General features: G+C 69.1%; 2 protein-coding genes across 2 annotated transcripts; both read left to right on the forward strand.

Annotated features, from left to right (window-relative positions):
- Positions 1 to 5242: 5242 nt before the first annotated feature.
- Positions 5243 to 11516, forward strand: SORBS3 (sorbin and SH3 domain containing 3; the record flags this gene model as incomplete). The annotated part of the gene is made up of 18 exons (XM_082495840.1): positions 5243 to 5333; positions 6114 to 6353; positions 6440 to 6663; positions 6756 to 6819; positions 6901 to 7039; positions 7152 to 7245; positions 7338 to 7379; positions 7509 to 7595; positions 8074 to 8129; positions 9144 to 9268; positions 9368 to 9447; positions 9542 to 9588; positions 9727 to 9841; positions 9924 to 10049; positions 10144 to 10584; positions 10682 to 10761; positions 10847 to 10953; positions 11049 to 11516. 18 exons carry the CDS (start codon positions 5243 to 5245, stop codon positions 11108 to 11110), a joined length of 2220 nt encoding a protein of 739 aa, XP_082351966.1. The 3' UTR covers positions 11111 to 11516.
- A 2604-nt stretch (positions 11517 to 14120) lies between these two features.
- PDLIM2 (PDZ and LIM domain 2) lies at positions 14121 to 18503 on the forward strand (the record flags this gene model as incomplete). The annotated part of the gene is made up of 9 exons (XM_082495758.1): positions 14121 to 14213; positions 14734 to 14885; positions 15255 to 15324; positions 15412 to 15503; positions 15594 to 15639; positions 17220 to 17377; positions 17706 to 17851; positions 17938 to 18043; positions 18189 to 18503. The coding sequence occupies 9 exons, from the start codon at positions 14121 to 14123 to the stop codon at positions 18382 to 18384; spliced, it is 1059 nt and encodes a 352-aa protein (XP_082351884.1). The 3' UTR covers positions 18385 to 18503.
- Between the last annotated feature and the right edge of the window lie 435 nt (positions 18504 to 18938).

Consider the following 18938-nt stretch of genomic DNA (forward strand, 5'->3'; position numbering starts at 1 on the left):
TTTTCTTCTTCCCCCCCCCCTTTTTTTTTTTTTTTTACACGCCCACTGCTTTGCAAAAAGTGCGAGATGTTTTGAGCAAGCTTCTCTAACCCCATATGAGGCGTGGGGCCAATTGCCTTTGTCTGTGAGTATTTCTTCTGTTTTGTTTTTTGTTTTGTTTTTGTTTTTGTTTTTTTTTTTTAACGGCATCCTTTCTGAAATACAGTGAGCCGATGTGTGGTATCTTCCTCTGAGAGCGCAAACCGTGCAAAGGTGCTGCCCGTGCATGTTCGGGCATGTTGTTCTGACCCAGGCTGGGATCTCACCCAAGCAGCAGTTTTAGTCGGGAGCTTTGGGGACGGGTGTTGTGGCGGTATGTGTGTGTGTGTGGGGGGGAGATGCTCGTACCCCGAACCTGGCAGCCCACCGTGGGGGGTTCAGCAGGGACTGTCCCTTTGCAGAGGGGGATTTGTTTTGCTCACGGTTTGTCCCTCAACCTTCTTCTCATGCTCCGGCATTGCCAGCTCCCCCCGAAATCCTTTTGGCTTCGTGGTTTGCTGCCCTTTGCAAAGCAGAGGGTGGGGGGGGGGGTACGCTGACGGCATTGCCAGGAGCTGGGACCCCCCCCCCCCTCATCCCTGGAGCTGGGTGTTGCAGAAAGCATCCCTGCGGCTAGTGGGGGCCGCAGCTTCGCAGCATCCCAGCCCGGGAGGGGACCGGTGCTCGTCGGGGAAGGCGGTTAAAGGCTGGATGTTGGTGTGTGCCCTCCCCGGGAAACATAGGACATCCGGCACGTATGGATGCCATACTGCCAGGCGAAGCACAGGCTCCCGTTGCTGTAGCAACACCAGTGCTGGTCCCCCCCGTCCCCCCCTTCCCTTGACATGTTTCCCAAGGGGGTGAGGCGTGGGTGCTAATTACCCCCTCGATTGCTAACGCTCATCCGTATAACCCTCTCCGTGCTGCCCCCCCTACCAGGCGCAGCCCCCCGCAGTGGCAGGAGCTGCGGGGAAGGCAACTTTTCCCCCAACTCATCCCCTCTTCACCAGCTTTTGGGGAAGAAGGTGATGAAGACCTCGGAGCAGAGGCTGGCAGCCGCTGGCGAGGTCCCCGGCAGAGCGCCCTGCCCCGATCCTGCGGCAAAACAAAACAAAACAAAAAAAATCCCAGAAATACGCAGATTCCCCCCCCCCTTCCCCCAAATCCCTGCAAAGCCAGCGCCTCGGAGCTACGCACCTCTCGAGACCCCCCTCATCTCAAGAGCTCCCGCCTGTCCCTTCTCCCGCCCCGGCTGCTACCCGGAGCTTGGCAAACGGGACTCCGGCAACGCTAGCCAAAGGAGCACAACCGGCCCCGGGGAAAGCCCAGCCGCCTCCTCCGCAGGCTGGCCTCGCAGCCTGGGTTGTTTTGGGTTTTTGGTTTTTGTTTTTTTGGGGTTTTCTTTTTTTTTTTTTTTTGCATGTTATAGCAAGGTGCATGTCACAAGGAGGGGAGTCAGCAATGGGTCGGGTGGTGGGTTGAGTTTTCAAGCTTTTGGGTTTTTCATTTTTTGGCGTTGGGAGAACCTCTTGCTGCCCGCGCCGGCCCGGGAGCCTGTCGCGGCACTCGGGCACCGATCCGACCTAGCTTGGTGCGGTGGCAGGGATGCGTGGAGGCCGACCGGCCTCTGCCGAGGGAGGACCTGAAGCCCCACGGGGACACACGTGCTGGGTGCAGTGATGGTGAATTTTAGGGTTCTTGATGCTGAAGGATCATACGCCCGTTGCCTGGAGACTGCCTCCTTTTTTTTTTTTTTCCTTGCTTTTTTTTTTTTTTTAGTTATGTTTAAAGGAGAAAAAAAAATGGTGAAAATGTTATTTATTGGCAGAAATTATTTAATATAATTTCTTTTTTTTTTGTGAACAAGGAATGAATTTGTTAGAACTGTCTTAATGTAAATTGGAAGTCATCTTTAAGGAGAAAAAAAAAACCAAAAAAAAGTTAAAAATTGACACAGTCACTCGGCTCCGCTGTGGTTTATTTTGGGGTGCGCATGGGGGTGCCTGGCTCCCGGGGTGGAGGGCACGGCGAGGAACCCCACGGATGCTGCCTAGCTTTCGGGAAGGAAGGGCAAAAAGGTTTTAGGGTCTGTTTTATGCTCAGGGCTTCTTCCCTGGTGCCAGGGCAGCGCCGAGACGGCGTCTCCCGACCTCCCCGGCACGTCGGCACTTGTGAAGCCGCTCCCGGGCACTTTTGCTGGAGAGCTCTCCGCTCCCTCTCCTCTACCCCTCCATCCTCCCAGCCGCTGGCTGAGTAAATAACCCTCCTCCCGCCGCCTTCCTGGGTGCCAGGAGGAAGAGGAGGGTATTTGCCAACTCTTGTTTCACACCCCCCTGCCCCCACTTCTTTCCTCGCCCCTCTTGCTGGGTGCTGTGGGCTTTGCAGGGCTTTGGCGAGCAGCCCTGGTGTTCATGGTGGCCAGGCTCTGTCCCGCTGGGCTGCAGCTCCGCCATCAGCCTGGCTCCTGCCTAGGGATCCCCAAATTGGGGGGCAGGAGATGGCTCCTGCAGTGATCCCAGCTCTGGCATCGCCTGCTGCATCTCTGGAGCTGGGGTGATGTTGGCTTCCAGCTGTGGCTCCACATCTGGCTTCTCTTCTGCGCAGTGCCAGGGCTGCTTGGATCAGCATCTCCCCATCGCGTTTAGCTCATCACGTGCAATCCCTTTGCCATCTCCGGCTCCTCACCGCAGCTCACCATACCCGGTGTGGCCGCGGTGCCGCAGCCGTCCCCGTTCCACCGGCTGACGGAAGCAACCAGGGTGCGCCCGGGGATGGGATGCTCCGGCTTTCCCACCCCTTTCCTGGGTGTTTCCCCGCTAGCACCCTGCCTCGCACTCCATTTGGCTGCCCACCCCCATGCTCCCCGACCCTCGCCGTGGGCACGGCGCGGCCACAGGACTCCGGCAGCTGCCCACCACAGCCCCTGACCATGGGAGCATCGTCCTGCCCGGCCCCGCGCTCCCGGCTGGCATCGCCGCGCTGAGCAAACAGGAAACACTCGCCCTTTGTTAATCCCGTCCCAGGCTGCGCGTTAAATATTTATCTGCGAGCGGAGGCTGGTGCTGGGAGCCAGGGCCGGCCCCGCAGGCTGCTCGCCCGGGACGCTGCATGGGACCACCGAGGTGAGTCTGGTCCCTGCCGGGGGGGACTGACCCCAACCCTGGGGTGGGCTGCAGCAGGGTGGGGTGCCCGGGACCCCGCTGCCCACGGGGAGGGCATTGCCCACAGGAGCTGTGACCTCCGGAGATGTCGCTCGGCGTGCGGCGGGCTGGAGGGGACTGTCACCCCTTTGGCTGGCAAGGGATGGGGTCTGGACCCCCCTTGCGGGGTTTAACCCCTTCCTGGGGTGCCCGTGGCTGCGCCCCCGGCCCTGCCGTCCTCTCTGCCCTTATGTCCCCCAGTTTCCCCGGCTCCTGTCCCCTCCCTGCGGTGTCCCCAGCTTGCACCGGTGCACGGGAGGAGCCGCCCCGTCCCTGCGGCTGTTGGGACGGTTGCCGTGTCCTCCAGGGCTGCGGCAGCAGGGGAGCACACCCGCTCCTGTCCCCGTTGTCCCCTGGGTGCAGCGTCGTGACCTTGCCATCGGCCCCTTCGTCATCATCTACAGCTCCGGCGGGGGGGGACGGGTGGCTTTGGCGGGGACCGAGGGATGGCGGTTGGCAGCAAAGCCACCATCCTCCCGCGGGGACAGAGGCCTGAGCTCACGTGGGAGCGCGTGGGGCAGAGGAAGGGCTGAGGCTGCCCCGTTTTGGGGCTGTCAGCAGTTTTTGGGGAGCGGCGAGCAGGAAGGGACCGGGCGGGCGAGCGTGGCGGCGGCTGGGACCTGGGCGCTGCCGGAGGGGATGAGGTGGGCTACGGGGGCACCGACGGAGCAGGGAGGTGTCAAACGGGGGTCCCCAGTGCTCAGACCCCTTGGGGACGGAGCGTCACCCGTGGGAAAGCAGGTGGCAGCGGGGATGGGGACTCTGCTTTCGCCGTGTCCCCCCCATGCCGGGGCTTGGGTGGGCTATGGGAGCACGGAGCCCCGCTCCCCACCTCCACGGGGCACTTCCATCCTTCTCCCTTCCCCCCCCCCCCCCAAAAAAAAATAATTAATCCCCTTTTAAGTCCCCCGGCTCCATCCCGGCGGGGGGCCGGCGACGGCGGGCTCGCCCCCGTTTCGTAAGCGTTGGGGGCCGGCCGGGTGCGCGCGGGAACGCGTGCGCGGGGCGTGGGATGAGTTCAGCCTCTTGGCTCGTATCCCTGGATCCCGTCCCTGGAAATGTCACTGGAAACTCTGAATGGGCCGGCCCCGCTCCAGAGTGGGGAGCTCTGGGGAGGGGGGGGGGCGGCGAGCGCACCCCAGGGGGGCCGGGACATGCGGGTAGCCGCCACCGGGGAGGACGGTGGCCATTGACTCGGCCAAGGGATGCTCTCGGGGGGTTTTCGCCGCCGGCCGCCCACAACGCGCTGAGGCCCCCCCTCTCCCTCCCCCGGCAAAGTTTGCGCCGTGCATTTTTCTTCCCCGCTGCTCCCAGCTCCCTCCCGCTGCCCGCGGGGCTCCCCGAGACCCCGACACCCCCCCCGGGCCAGCGCTGCCCGGGGGTCCCCGGCCGGCGTCACCCAGGAGGTAAGAGCTGGCTCGGGGGGGGCGGGGGGGGTTGAGGAGGGGGGGACCCATGGGGACCTGCTGCTCCCCAGGGCCAGGCTTTGGGGGACAGACTGTGAGCCCCCACGGGGGCAGCGGGAGGGCACCGTGCTCGGGACGGGGGTGGCGATGGTCAGGGTGCCCTTGGGGAGGGAGGGGGGCTGAGCCACGGGGGTGGGGGTCTGCACCCCACTTTCCGTGCCCCGGGGGCAAGTCATTCCCGGGGCCTCAGTTTCCCCACAGCGCTAATAACCATTAATTACAGCCTTATGGGCTGCAGAGCCGCTGGCGGTGTTGGGGAGGGAGGAGCTGGGGGGTCCCCAGCCCGCTCTGCCCCATGTGGGGCACACTGGCCGCCGTCCTGGGCTAGCAGCCCCCCCCGGCAGCACCGGTTGCGCTGGTTGGGGAGGGGTCTGCGCCATGCTGGGCTCGGGATGGGTCCCCCGCGGCATCTGCGAGTCCCGCGGGTGATGCCCCGTGTCCCAGTGGGGACAGGGATGCTGGGGGACGAGCGAGGACACCGGTGTCCCCCGAAGGTTCCCAGGGCTGCAATCCCCCCTGGAGCCCCCCCACACCGACGCAGCCCCGCGTGTCCCCGCAATGGCGTCAGGAGCCGTTACGGGGGGTCCCGCGCCCCCCGTTTTGGCTGCCCCCCGCCCCGTGCGGCGGCCCTGGCCCCGCGGTGCCAGCGGTGAGTCACGGCGGGGTGGTGCCGGGCTCGTTCCCCGCTGCCTCTCTCCTCTCCTTCCCCTCTCCCTGCCCTGTTTGCGCTGCAGGGCGGGGAAATACTTCTGCCTTTTCGTGTTTCTCGGCCCTGGCAGCTCTCCCGCCGCTGCCCTGCCCCGACGCCGCTGCCGCCATGTGCCCGGGTGGGAGGACGCCGGCGCCGGCTGCATCCCACCACACCGCGCGCCGGGATGCCGGAACGATGGGCAGGCAGCTTGGCCATCGACCTGTCCCCGCTCCGGGGTGTTTTCTCCCCCAAAATCCCAGGGAGGGGGCTGGATGCGTTGGCCGGGTGGTCCGGATTGGGCCGTGGAGGGGTTGAGACCGCACGGAGAACACATGGCGGAGCCGTGCCGGGGCTGGGAACAGCCGCTTCCCCCCGGCACCACGATGCTCCCCGCACTGGGGACGGTGCCGCGGTGGTTGTCACCCCGCCGCGGTGTCCCCTGCGCCTGTCAATAACAGGGGGCAGTCCCCAGCGGTGGGGATGGGGCTCCCACGGAGCCCCCCAACCCTCCGGCAAAGCCCGGTGAGATGAAGCCACCGGAGGGGAGCGATCAGCAGAGAGGGAGACGGGACCCGCCGTGAGCGCAGCCGCTTTCCCCCGCAGGGCACGGGCAGCCCCGGGGTGCCGTCCCGGCACCCCACGGCCACGGCGGGCCGGCTCCTGCCCCCCGACGCCGGCGGGGCCCTGGGCATGGAGGACATCCCCCCCTTCCACCCACCACCGTGGGTGCCCCTGCAGCACACGGTGACGCGGGTGAGTGGGGCCGGGGGCTGCTGCATGCCCGGGGCGGGGGGGATTTGGGGAGCCGCTTCGCCTCCATCCCTTTGCCCCCGCCACGTTGCCCCCGCGCCAGCCCCCTCCTTGTGCCGCAGGTGCCCGTCGTCCGCCACCACGGCTCCAACACGCTGAATTTCGACTTCCACCACCCGGAGAGCCGTGGCACAGCCGAGCGTGGACGGGCAGCCCCCAGGAGCGCAGGTACCTGCCCCGAAATGTCCCCGGGGGCTCCCCCGAGCGATGCTCGGCAGAGGGCAAAGGCTCACCCTCGCCCGCCCCGTCCCCAGTGAACGCGTGGTACCAGACCTGGCCGGCCAAGGAGGCGAAGGCACCCAGCGCCCCGGTGCCCACCGGCCCCATGCTCGACCCCGGGGCTGCCCCAGCTTGCCCCCGGCCACCGGGCTGGTCGGCCACCTGGACCAAGGACAGCAAGCGGCGGGAGAGGCGCTGGGTGAAGTACGACGGCATCGGGCCGGTGGATGAGACGGGGATGCCCATCGCCTCGCGCTCGGTGAGTCGGGGGCACGGGGCTGGGGTTCCCCACCCCCCCCTCCCCCCATCACCCCCTCGTCACCCCCTTGTCACCCCAATGCGTCCCCGCAGAGCGTTGACCGCCCCCGCGACTGGTACCGCAGCATGTTCCGGCAGATCCACCGCAAGCTGCCAGGTGAGCCCCCGGCGCCGCGGCACGGCACGGCACGGCACAGCGTGGCACGGCACCCGCTCACCGCCTCCTCCATCCCCGCAGAGCCGGACTGGGAGGCCCACGGCTGCCCCATGGGGAAGCTCAGCCCCTCGCCCACCGCGGTGCCCCCGTCCCTCCCGGAGCCGTGGAGGAAAGGGCCATCGCCGGTGGTGCCCCGCGGCATGCCCAACGGGATGGACTGGTGAGTGTGGCACCGGACGGTGTTTAAGCGGTGCCCGGGGACCCCCATCCCCGTGGGGTGCCCTAAAGAGTGGGGGGGCTGCTGGGGCTGAGCTCCTCCCGGCTCCCCACAGGTCCAGCTGGGGTGACACCAGTGCCACCGCGGAGCCCGGCAGCATTTTTGACTACGAACCGGGGAAATCCTCGGTGCTGCAGCAGCCGCAGCAGGTAGGCGGCCCCGGCACCCCCAGCACCCGCTCAGCCCCGGCACGGGGGGGTGCTGGTGGGCGCACACCTAACCAGCCCCTTGCCCTTTCCAGCCCCCGGCAGCGGTGCCGCCGGCGCGGGCTCATCCCATCGAGGTAAGCTGCGGATGGCAGGCGGGGGGCCGGGGGTGGCAGCGGGGGTCCCGGTGCCCCCTGCCGCTGGGACGAATCGGGGCGATGGCAACGGCAGCTTTGCCCGCCGCAACCCCGCGCTGCCCGTTGCAGGTGCTGCTGGAGCAGGAGCTGGAGCAGCTCAGCGAGGAGCTGGACAAGGACATGAGGGCCATGGAGACGCGCCGGCATCCCTGCCAGGTACCCCAGTCCCTGCCCGCCCGCACCACCGTGGGGGTCTCCTGCTGCCCCTCGTCCCTCCCTGGGCTGGGTGGCACTAAGGGGATGTGCAGGGTGGACGGCGTGTGCATCCAGCTGTGCGCGCATCCAGCTGTGCGCAAGGCTCTCGAGGGCGCGCGCGCGCGCGGGGTGGGATGCGGGCACAGCTGGATGCGGGCAGGGTTGGGTACACACGTGGCGGGATGCGTGCACATCTGGATGCACGGCACGCCTGGATGCATTCACAGCCCGTCGGTGGCACGCGGCCATGGCCGTGGCCATGCCGGCGTGGCCGTGGCCGTGGCCATGACCGTGGCCGTGGGACGCTAGGACCCTGTCTCGCCGCGCCGTCCGTCCGGCGGTTATTGGCTCCGCGCTGGACTCCTTCGCTTCCCGCGGAGACTCAGCCTCTTGGATGATTAATTTTTCTCTCCCACCCCCTCCCGCTCCTCTCCGGCAGAGCTCGGCGGCTGCTCCCACCGTTCGTTCCCCTGCTCCGGCCTCCCCGGCGGCTCCGTGAGTTTATCCCCCGCACCCCAAACCCCTTAATCCCACCACCCCGCGCCCCCACGCGTGGCAGGGAAGGGGGTGAGAGGGCAGCGGCAGGATGGGCCCCCCCTTTCCCCCCCACGCCAAGGGGGGAGGAAAGTGGGATCGTCCCTCCGGCATCCCGGCTCCCGCGGTGGGGTGGAGGTCCCCACGCATCCCCCACCGACCCCCACGGATCCCCCCCCACGGCGCTGCTGGCGGCTTTTCGCCACCACACCCCACCACGGGTGGGGGACCCGGCGGCGGGACGGCTGCCCAGTGGGTGGGACGGGGACAGACCGGGGCTGACCCTTTCTCCCGTCCAACCCGTGCGGGGACGCCGTGTCCCGGGCACGGGACACGGCGTCCCCGCACGGGTTGGACGGGGGAAAGGGTCAGCTCCGGATTCCCACCGCCGTGTCCCTTCTGCCACCGGCACAGGGAGGGGACAGCAGTACCGGTGGGTACCGGTGCACCCCGGGATGGCGTTGGCCACCCCAAGGCATCCCCACACCCCATGCCCAACCCCGGCAGCGGGGCAGGAAAATAAACAAACAAGCGCTCTAATTCTTGTAGGACCTACCCTAACCCCCCCCCCCCCCAGGGGTGCGCGGAGGGGCCGGAGGGCTGGCAGCCCCCCTGCCCGACCCCTTTCCTCCGGGTTAGAAAGGGGGGAATTGGGGTTCTTTAAGCACCCCCCCGGGGAGCGGGGTTATCCATTAGCCAGGCGGCCCTCCCCGGCGCTCGTCCTTTTCCGTGCTTCCTGCTTGGCGGCGGCAGGGACGTGCCGTCGGCATCGCCGGCAAACTTTGGACTCGTCCCGCCTGGCTGCCTCCGGGACGGGACCCCGGGGAACGGGGTGGGGGGTGTCCCTGCAGCCAGGGGACCCCATCATCCTGGTCCCAGGAGACGCAGGGTCCTGTTGGCAGCGTGGGGAGCCGGGAGGGCAGCGGGGCTGGATGTGGGGCTCAGCCCCTACCCTGAGCTGCTGTCACCCCGCAGGACCCCCCCGGCACCCCGCCGGCTGCAGAGCCCCCCCGGCACCCACCGTCTGCCTGCCAGCCCCAGCATGGAGCGGGGGGGGCTGGGGCTGGCCAGCGACCGGAGCCGTGCAGCCCCCGGCAGAGGTGAGCCCCCCAAACACCCCCTCCACCCCCCCCGAGCCGTGCCGTGGGGCACCCCGAGCACCCCATCGCCACCACCCACTGACCCCCTACTCTTTGCAGACACCCTCAGGCCAGGGACCCTCCCCAGCCTGGCGGACATGGGGGACCCCGCGGAGGCCGTCAGGAGGGAGGAGAAGAAGGTGAGGCCGGGATGGTCCCATCCCATATGGGGTCAGGGATGGCCGGGATGGGGGGGGGGGGGTTCACCCCATAACCGCTCCTCTCCCTCCCCAGATGAAAGCAGCTCGACTCAAGTTTGACTTCCAAGCCGAGTCGCCCAAGTAAGTGACGGCGCTGCTGGGGGTCCCCCACGGTCCCTCAGGCGGTGGATGGGGACTGGAGGAGCCCTGGGATGTGGGGATGGGTCGGTGTCCCCCAGGACTGGCACGAGCGGTGTCCCTGAGCGCTGCCGCCTGCAGGGAGCTGACGCTGCAGAAGGGGGACATCGTCTACATCCATAAGGAGGTGGACAGGAACTGGCTGGAGGGCGAGCACCATGGCCGTGTGGGCATCTTCCCCTCCAACTACGTGGAGGTGAGCCCAGGGGATGGAGAAGGGGCGGCTGGGCTCGGGCAACCCGCTGCTGACTGTCACCCGTGTCCCTCTCCCCCCCCAGATCCTGCCCCCCACGGAGGTGCCCAAACCCATCAAGGCACCCACCATCCAGGTGCTGGAGTACGGCGATGCCCTGGCGCTCTACAACTTCCGAGGGGAGCTGCCCGTCGAGCTCTCCTTCCGCAAGGTATCACCGTACCGTGCCGTACCGTACCGTACCGTGCCGTACCGTGCCGTGCCGTGCCGTGTCATGCTAACCCATCCTCTCGTCCCACCGGCAGGGCGAGCGGGTCTGCCTGGTGCGGCGGGTGGACGAGAACTGGTACGAGGGGCGCATCTCCGGCACCAGCCGTCAGGGCATCTTCCCCGCCACCTACGTGCAGGTGCTGAAGGAGCCGCGGGTGAAAGCCACCGCCGAGGACTTCCCACCCTCACCCGCCTCCGCCAGCCCCCGGCCCCCGGCCGGCTCCCCGTCCCCGCAGCGCTCGCCCGGTCCCCGGGGCCCCCCGCTTTCCACCGGCTCCCCCCAGCTGGTGGAGCAGGGTCCCGGCGAGGCCGGTGGGTGCCCGTCCTCCCCCCGCCACCTTGGCTTCGCCTTCCCCCCTTCCCCAAAGCTGCCCCGTGCCGGTGCCCCGAGCCCCTCGCCGGCCCCCACCGGCCCCCCGCACCCCGCGGCCGCCCACCCCCAGGAGCCCTGGCGCCCGGCCTGGTCCCCCGAGCAGGTGAGAGACCCCCCACCACTGCAGCCCCCAGCCCCGGCACCACTGGGGATGTGGGTGCTGCCCCATAACCCTGCGCCCATCCTCCCCCCCCCTACAGCGCACAGCCCCGGGGGCACCCACCAGCACCCGCCCCGAGCCCGCCCCGTCCTACAACGGCTCCGAAATCCAGTGGACCCCGTAAGTAGGGCTGGGAGTGACGCCGTGGCGTAGTGTCCCCCCCCTCGGGACCGGTGGCGGGCTCTGGCCACGCTGTGTCTCGCAGGTACCGGGCGCTCTACCAGTACCGACCCCAAAACGCCGACGAGCTGGAGCTGCTGGAGGGGGACCGGGTGGATGTCATGCAGCAGTGCGACGACGGCTGGTTCGTGGGTGCGTGGCCGTCGGGATGGGGACGGGGACAGCCGGGATGTGAACCGCAGCCCCTCAACTGTCTCTCTTTGCCTTTTTTCCATCCCCCCCCCCAGGTGTGTCCAGGAGGACGCAGAAATTCGGCACTTTCCCCGGCAATTATGTGGCGCCGGTGTGACCCACGGCGCGGAGAAGAGGAGCCCGGCGGGCCGTGCAGGGCTGGGGGGGCTCCCTGATGTCCCACCTCGGCCACCCTGCGTCCCCTCTGTGTCCCCTCTGTGTCCCCCCACGGGGACGGAATGTCTCCAGCTCCCTCCTGCCCCTATGGGGCCGCCTCTAACAGGGATCAATCCCCCCTGCGCGGGGGGTCTCCCGCACCCCGGTGCCTTAATCTGACCCCTCACCGCTGCCCGGTGCCTTATTGCCCACCGTCCCGATGGTCGTACGGGGAGGGGGGGGTACGGCCGGTGCTGGGCCTGACCGTGACGGCTGTGACCCGAGACGCCAGTCCGGGGCCGTGCCACGCACCCGGCAGTCGCGTTTGCTTCTTGGCCATCATTAAAGTTCAGCTCAGCTCAGCCCGAGCCGAGGCACGGCGTGGTGGTGCCGGGATGGGAGGGGGACGGCGGGACGATGCCCGTGGGGAGATGTGGGGCAAAGGGGCCGTGGTGGTGCCCGTGGGGTTGTCACGCTGCGTGACGGTGACACGGTAGGGCTGCAGCGCTGTGCAGGGTTACAGCGGTGCGTGGGGGGCTGCAAGGGGACACGTGGGGCGGCAAGGGGGCATGGGGTGGCTGCAACGATGCTGGGGGGGGGCTGCAGTGGTGCACGTGGGGCTGCAATGGTGCATATGGGGGGTCGGAATGGTGCATGCGGGGCTGCAGTGGTGCACGTGGGGCTGCAGTGGTGCATGTGGGGGGCTGCAATGGTGCCCATGAGGGGTTGGAATGGTGCATGCGGGGCTGCAGGGAGGCATGTGGGGCTGCAACAGTGCCCGTGGGGGTTTGCAGTGGCACACGTAGAGCTGCACGGAGCTACAACGGCGCATGGGGCTGATGCTGTTGATGGCACACGGGGCGGCGACGCTACGTGGGGCGGTGATACCCCGAGGGGCAGCGATGCTGCGTGGGGCCGCGGGGCATCCCCCCACAGCCCACGGGCCGCCTCCCACGGCATCACCCGGTCCCTGTACCGGGAGCATCTCCCCCCCCCCCACCCCCCCCGGCCGCCACCCCGGCCCGGTGGGGGCCGTACCCGGCGCCGTACGCCCCGTCGGGGCGGCCGTGCCCACAGACGGCGCTGCGGAGCTGCCGCCCGGCCCGGCCCGGCCCCGTTGGGCTCCGCCGGCCCCTTCCGAGGGGGCGGTGCTGCCGCCGGGGCCGCGCTCCGCTCCGCCGCCCCACGGGGCCGCCCGGCTCGGCCGCCCGCCGGTGAGTGCGCCAGGGGGGCTGCGGGGGTGGTGGAGCTCGGGGGGGGGGGGGACGGACGGACGGACGGACACACGCGGGGGTCGCTCACCCCGGGATGCTGCAGGATGTCGGGGGGCGCCCCGTCCCTCGGGGATGCAGCTCTCGGGGGTCCCGGTGCCCGGGGGTACCCCGGGGTGCTGCTCCCCTGGGCAGGGGGGAGAGGGAGGCGTGGGGTGGGGGGCTGCGGACAGCCTGTCCGGCAGGTGTGTCCCCGTGTCCCCTGTGCCTCCTGGCATCGCCTGTCACCCGCCGTCACGCCTCGCAGGGTGCCAGGCGGCACCGCCAGCCGCCAGGGCCACAAAAGCATCGCTGTGCGGCGGGAGACGGAGCCTGGACCGAGCAGGGGACGGAGGTGGGGTGCAGGGGACAGCAGTGGGGTGCAGGGGACAGCGGTGGGGTGCAGGGGATGGCGGTGGGGTGCAGGAGACAGAGAAGAGGTGCAGGGGATGGCAGTGGGGTGCAGGGGACAGAGGAGGGGTTCAGGGGACAGAGAAGAGATTTAGGGGATGGCGGTGGGGTGCAGGGATGGAGGTGGGGTGCAGGGGACAGGAGGGGTGCAGGGGATGGAGGAGGGGTGCAGGACTTTTAGGGGGTGGGGGGGTCGTGCCCAGCCGGGTGTCGGGGTCCCCGGGGCGGCAGACGTCGCTGCCCGGGGATGCTGAGCAGGGCCAGGCATGGGGAGGGGGTTTGGGGTTTCCTCCCGGCGCTGCGAAGCCCAGCCCAGGAAATTCTTCCGGGCAGCCTCTCAAGCCCCTCTTTGTGCGCTTGGGATTTTTAAAATGCCTTCCCCGGCGGTTGCGGACGGACGGGGTGCCCGGTTCCTGCGGCCACCCCGGGGCTGTGCCGGCGGGGTCGGGCCCGGCTGGGCTCCCGGCTGTGGCGGGACGGGACGGGATGGGACGGGGCTGGTGGGGGGCAGCCGGGCAGGGAGCAGGGATGCCAGACCTGACATTTAGGGGAGGGGGCTGCCCGTTCCCGCGGATCCCATTGAAGTCAACGGTTATTTCGCTCTCTCCACGGGGATGCCGTGCCACCCCGGGGGGATCCTCGGCATCCTCTCCCAGCGCGGGTTTGCCGCGGGGTGAAGGACTCGGGGTGGTGGTCCTTGCAGCCCTGCTGTGTGTCGGGCCCCCCGCCGCGGTGAGCAGCGGGACCCTTCCCTCGCCGGCCGCTGGCTGCCCCCGCAGCCGCATCCTCCCCTCCAAACCCCACTGGCTTGGCCGTGCCGTGCCGTGCCGTGCCACAAGCCGCCGGCCGCGCTGCCGAGGCGGCACCGAGCACAAGGCCCTGGGGACAGCGGGGTGACCTCGCCTGCCCCGTCCCACCGTCGCCACAGCTGGCAGTGGGGTGCCCAGGACCCCCTCATCCCCTTGGGGGGCTCGGCAGGGGAGGAGGCCACCAGCCTTGGCCGCCGGGGCGACCGGGGAGGCAAGAGGAAGCGGTGGCGGCTGCCGGCACCCTGCGACGGCGTGGGGACGTGGGTCCCCTCCCCGGAAGGAAGGCGCTGCCGGGCTCCATCGGCCCTGTGTGGGGAGACCCTCGGGGTGCGGGGCTGGGGGGCCGGTGGGGTGCAGCGGGGACGGGGGGAGACCCGCGGCGGGCGGTTTGCCGGGCTGTGCCTCGTGGAGGGAGGAGAGGGCTCTCCTCTGCCTCGTCCCCTCGGCGCCCCGCGGTTTCCTGACGCCGCGGCTCCCTGCCCGCCCAGAGCCGCCCGCTGCCATGCCGGTGATGGTGACCCTGGCCGGCCCGGCCCCTTGGGGCTTCCGCATCACCAGGGGAAGAGACTTTGGGAAACCCATCACCGTGTCCAAGGTAGGGCATCACCGGGGGAAGGGACTTTGGGAAACCCCCCGTGTGTCCCCTGGCACCGGGGCGGGTGCCGTGCCGGGCTGCTCCGGGGAGCGGATCCTGTTTACTGTCCTTGAGGGATGCTGCTCCGTGGGAACGGCCCCACGGCGGGCGACGACGGCGCGGGGGCTCGTGCCGCCCCTGGGCTGGGCAGGGCTGCGCCGACTTTCCGGCTGTTGTTGCCACGGCCTTGGTCCCCCCTCGCCGGTGCCAATGGGGCTGGTACTGTTTTGGCAGGGCCGGGGGGACCCCGGTGGGTGGGAGCACCCCAGCAAGGTGGGATTTGGGGACCACCGCAGAGGTGGCTGCACCCAACCATGTGCCGGGACCTCATCCGCAGCGCTGCACCAGCGCTGCATGTGGGGATGCTGCAATTAAAGGCTGCTTCCCTCCGGCATGCGTGGGGCCGAGGGATGGCTGTCGGGGGGATTGCTGCTCCCCGGGATGACACCGGGGCTGTCCCCGTGTCCTCTTCTCTGTGGAGGTGACGGAGCGCGGGAAGGCGGCCGCGGGTGACCTCCGGCTGGGGGACATCATCATCGCCATCAACGGGGAGAGCGCAGCCGAGATGCTCAACGTGGAGGCGCAGAATAAGATCAAGCAGAGCCCCGGGCAGCTCCAGCTGCAGGTGGAGAGGTGGGTGCTGTCACTTGGGGGACACACACGGGGACAGCAGCCTGGGCCCCTGGGTCCCCAGCCCCAGGGAAGCGAGGTCCCCGCGTGGGCTGGAGTCCCCAATCACCTTTGCACGAGTTTTCGCCTCTGGTGACTCTTGGGGCTGTGCCATCCCCGCAGGAGCCTGTCCCGGCGCTGTAATTAAAAGAGTCAGGCGGTAACGAGGCCAGGCAGCCCTGGCAGCCGTTACCTGGCCGACTGGTCCCAGTTGGGGGCCTGGGGCTGCTGCATCTCCCCGGCTGGGGCTGCAGGGGAATGGCCACTCCATGCCACGGTGCAGAGGGGCTGTGTGTGTGCTGCTCCCCCCCCCCCATCTCCTTTGGTCCCCAGGTCCCCAGTGCCACCTCCCAGCCACACCAACGGGGACACCTCACCGGAGAGAATGGCCACACGCTTCCAGGTGAGCCCCGGGCAGCCCCCACACACTCCGGTCCCTCCCCCCATCTAGGGCTGATTTCAGCTCCTGGCGTCTCCCTCCCCTCCCCAGGACGTGCTGCGGATGCAGGAGGAGAGCCAGGGCATCCCGAGAGCCTCCTACCCCAGCCCGGCATCCCGCAGCCCCCCGCCCGGCAGCGGCAGGTAAGGCTGGACCCGGCTGCGTGTGGGGCTGGGGGGATGATGCGCCAGGGGTCCAGGGGCTCTCCTGATGCCTCCGTCCTCTCCCCCCAGCTCGCAGCCCCTGGAAGAGGAGCTCGCCCGTCCCAGCCTCCGCCAGGTGAGCAGGGAGCCGGGGGGGCTGAGCGGGGCCAGGCAGAGATGCTTGGGGGGGCGGCGTCCGTGCACCCTCGCCCTTTGCAACCCCAAAACATCACCATTTGCAGCCCCACACCTTTATCCTTTGCCACCCCCAAACCATCACCTCTTGCAGCCCCATAGCATCCCCGCCGGGCAGCCCCATCGCCACGTTATCGCCCGGTCCCGCTGTGCCTCGGGGACCGCGTCTGCCGTGCCATCGGTGCCGCCGCGCTGGCATTCCCCCCCCCCCGGCCCCGGCGGGCACCGGCACACCTGACCGGGAATGTTTTGCTCGCTCCTACCCGGCACCTCTTGGCAACGGCGCCAGCCTGGGGAGGCCAAACCAGTTTGGAGAGGCCCGGCCCTGCTCCCGCAAGCCCGGGGGACTGGGGCGTTGGCAGGGCAGGGACCCACAGCCTGACGCACCCCCGGCAGCGGTGGGATGCCCGGAGAGCGGGGCCGGGATGCCCGGGGGCCGGGATGCTTTTCCCTCGCCGCCCAGACCGGTCCTGGGATGCCCTCAGCCGCCCCATCCCTCCCCGCCGCGGTTTTGGGCGGCTGCTGCACCCCACGGGGCAGCCGCTGGCTCCGGGCTTGGCGTCTCCCTCCTCTCCTCCCTCCCTGCTTTCTTTTTTTCCCTTGTTTTTCAAGCCCAAATCGGGAAGCGCGGTGGACCCGAACGCCGCCCTTCCCAGCTGCCTTTGGCCGCGGCCCCGGCCGCCCCTTGGCTCCTCCGGCCGCTCGCTCCCTCCTTCCTCCCCAGCTCGGTATTAGCTTTGGTGCTGTCCCCAGTGGGTCCCTCCCTGCCCCGGAGCCCCCCGGCCGTGGGGCTGGAGCTGCGTGGGATGCTGTGCCCGAATCCCCCCTGCCCAAAGGGGCGGCGAGGGGAAGGACTGTCCTTGGACCACGCTTTCTGTCACATCCCAGGGTGGGTTGGCGCTGGTGGGGTCAAGGCGCCCAGCGCCACCCATGCCTAATTTTAGCTCGTCCCTCGCCCTCTTGTAACCCCGCAGAGCCCCTGGCGCTGCCCTTCTCCCTCTCCGTGGGGTCCGGGAATGGGCTTCTTGTCCCCGTCCCCGTCCCCGACCTCCTGCCGGGGGGTGCATCTGCGTGGCGGCTGCTGCCGGCAACATCAGCTTCCACTTAGCCGGGGTTTCGCCTTTCCTGCCTCGCCGGGGCCGCTAAGCAGGAGCAGATGCCGGGAAGGGGACGGGCGCAGGCGTGGGGAGCAGTGGGGGTGCTGCCCCTGGTGTCCCCCCCCCTCTGGAATCCCGCTGGCTCCAGCCTGGGAGGGGAGGAGAAGCAGCCGCCCCATGCGGAGCCGTGGAGCATCCCTGCATCCCTCCCCTGGGGCAACGCGGAGCACCCATCCCTCTGGGGACCCGGGGCTTGGTCCGGGTGTCCTCAGGGTGCCCAGGAGGAGAGGGGGGGGTGTCTGCAGGCGCCCTTCCCTGCGCTCTGCCGGGGAGACGCCACCCTCGCCCCCTCCCCGGGCTCAGGGCATGCTGGGGGGATGCTGCACCCCCCCCAGGGCACCCCACACCTCTCTCCCCCTGCCAGGAGCCAGGAAGCCTGAGCCGCCAGATCAGCTCCCTGGGGTCTGTCCTGCCTCCACCACCCCCTCGCCCACCCTCTCCGGGGCTCGGGGCCCCCCCAAACCCCTGGGAGAGATGCAGAGAGCGCCGCCGCTCTTCTCCCTCTCCCAACTCCTGCAACAGGTACGGAGCCAGCTCGGGGCGGCGGGAGGAGGGGGGACACGGAGGTGGGGAAGCCCCCAGCACCCACGCACCCATGCCGGGGCGGCATCCCCGCACCCAAGGGCGCACGCCTGGGTGCTGCCTTGCCGAGGGAACCTGTTGCAAAGAGTTAACCCACCTGCGAGGCAGGTAGGGACGTGGGAGGACCGGGCAGGCTGCGGCAGATCCCCAGGGTGGAGGGAGCAGGTGGCAGGCGACGGGGTGCAGCGCGGTGGAAACGGGCATCCGGGTACCGGGACCCCCCCCCTTTTTCACCCCATTTATTTTCCCCTGGGGTGCCGTCCCGCAGCCCGGGCTCGGAACCGGCCATGCGACGCTTGGAGGAGGATTCGGAGGTCTACAAGATGCTGCAGGAGAACCGGGAGCTGCGGGCGGCCCCGCGGCAATCCAGCACTTTCCGCCTGCTGCAGGAGGCTCTGGAGGATGAGGGTGGAGGTGAGGAGTGGGGGAATAAGTAGAGGGTGGGGGGGATCAGGATGGGGAGGGGGTGGCGGGACCCTGATGGCCTCGTCTCCCCGCAGCCGGCCCCGCAGCCCCCTTCCCCAGCCGGCTCTCGCCCAGCGCCCGCAAGCCCGTGGCCGGCGTCCAGAAGCTGCACGTCTGCGAGAAGTGCGGCAGCACCATCGCGTGAGTGGGGCTGGGGGGCCGGGGGGTTCCTTGGGCAGGATCCGTGCCTGCCATCACTCCCAGCAGGGCCATTAATGGGGCTGATCCCGGGTGGCGGGAGGACTCGGGGTGCCCCGCTGATCCCTCCCACCCCCGTCTCCCCCAGGACGCAGGCGGTGCGGATCCAGGACGGCCGCTACCGGCACCCGTCCTGCTACGCCTGCGCCGATTGCGGCCTCAACCTGAAGATGCGGGGACACTTCTGGGTGGGCGACGAGCTCTACTGCGAGAAGCATGCCCGCCTGCGCTACCAGGGTGCCCCGGGGGGACCCACCCCCGCCCCTGTTTCCCCCCACTCCTGAGCCCCAAACACTGGCACCGTGCGATGGGGAGCTCACCGCCCGCATCCCCCCGTGTCCCGGGGAGCAGCGCCCACCCTGTGCCCCCCAGAACGCCCCACCACCCCACTGCTCTGGTAGGGTCGGGGTCTGTGGTAGGGGGGGGTGTTGGGTTGGGGCTGGGGGTGTCACCGGGTTGTGGATGGCTGGGGGGGGAGGCGGCGCAGCTTCTCGCCTTTGCCTTTGCTGTGTCAGTGTGTGTGATGAGCTGGGTTGGGTCTCAGCCTGGGCTGCAGCAGCTGCAGGTGCCGGGGGACACAGCAGGGACACGGGGGGGGCGGGGGGGGCCACAGGGATGCTTGAGCACTTAGGTACCAGAGAGGGGGCTGGCACCGCTTTGTACACAGACTGCAAAGGGCTTCTCTGAGATATTAAACCAGATCTCTATATAAATATAATATATATTTGCTCCACTCCCATGTCTGGTCTGTGCGGGGCTGGGGGGGCGGTGGAGGGGGTGGGGGTAGCCTGTGCCCTCCCAGGGCTGGGACCACAGGGCTGGGGGAAGGTGGGCAGAG

This window comes from Vanellus vanellus (assembly GCF_965231255.1).
Source record: "Vanellus vanellus genome assembly, chromosome: 26".
Classification (NCBI taxonomy): Eukaryota; Metazoa; Chordata; class Aves; order Charadriiformes; family Charadriidae; genus Vanellus; species Vanellus vanellus.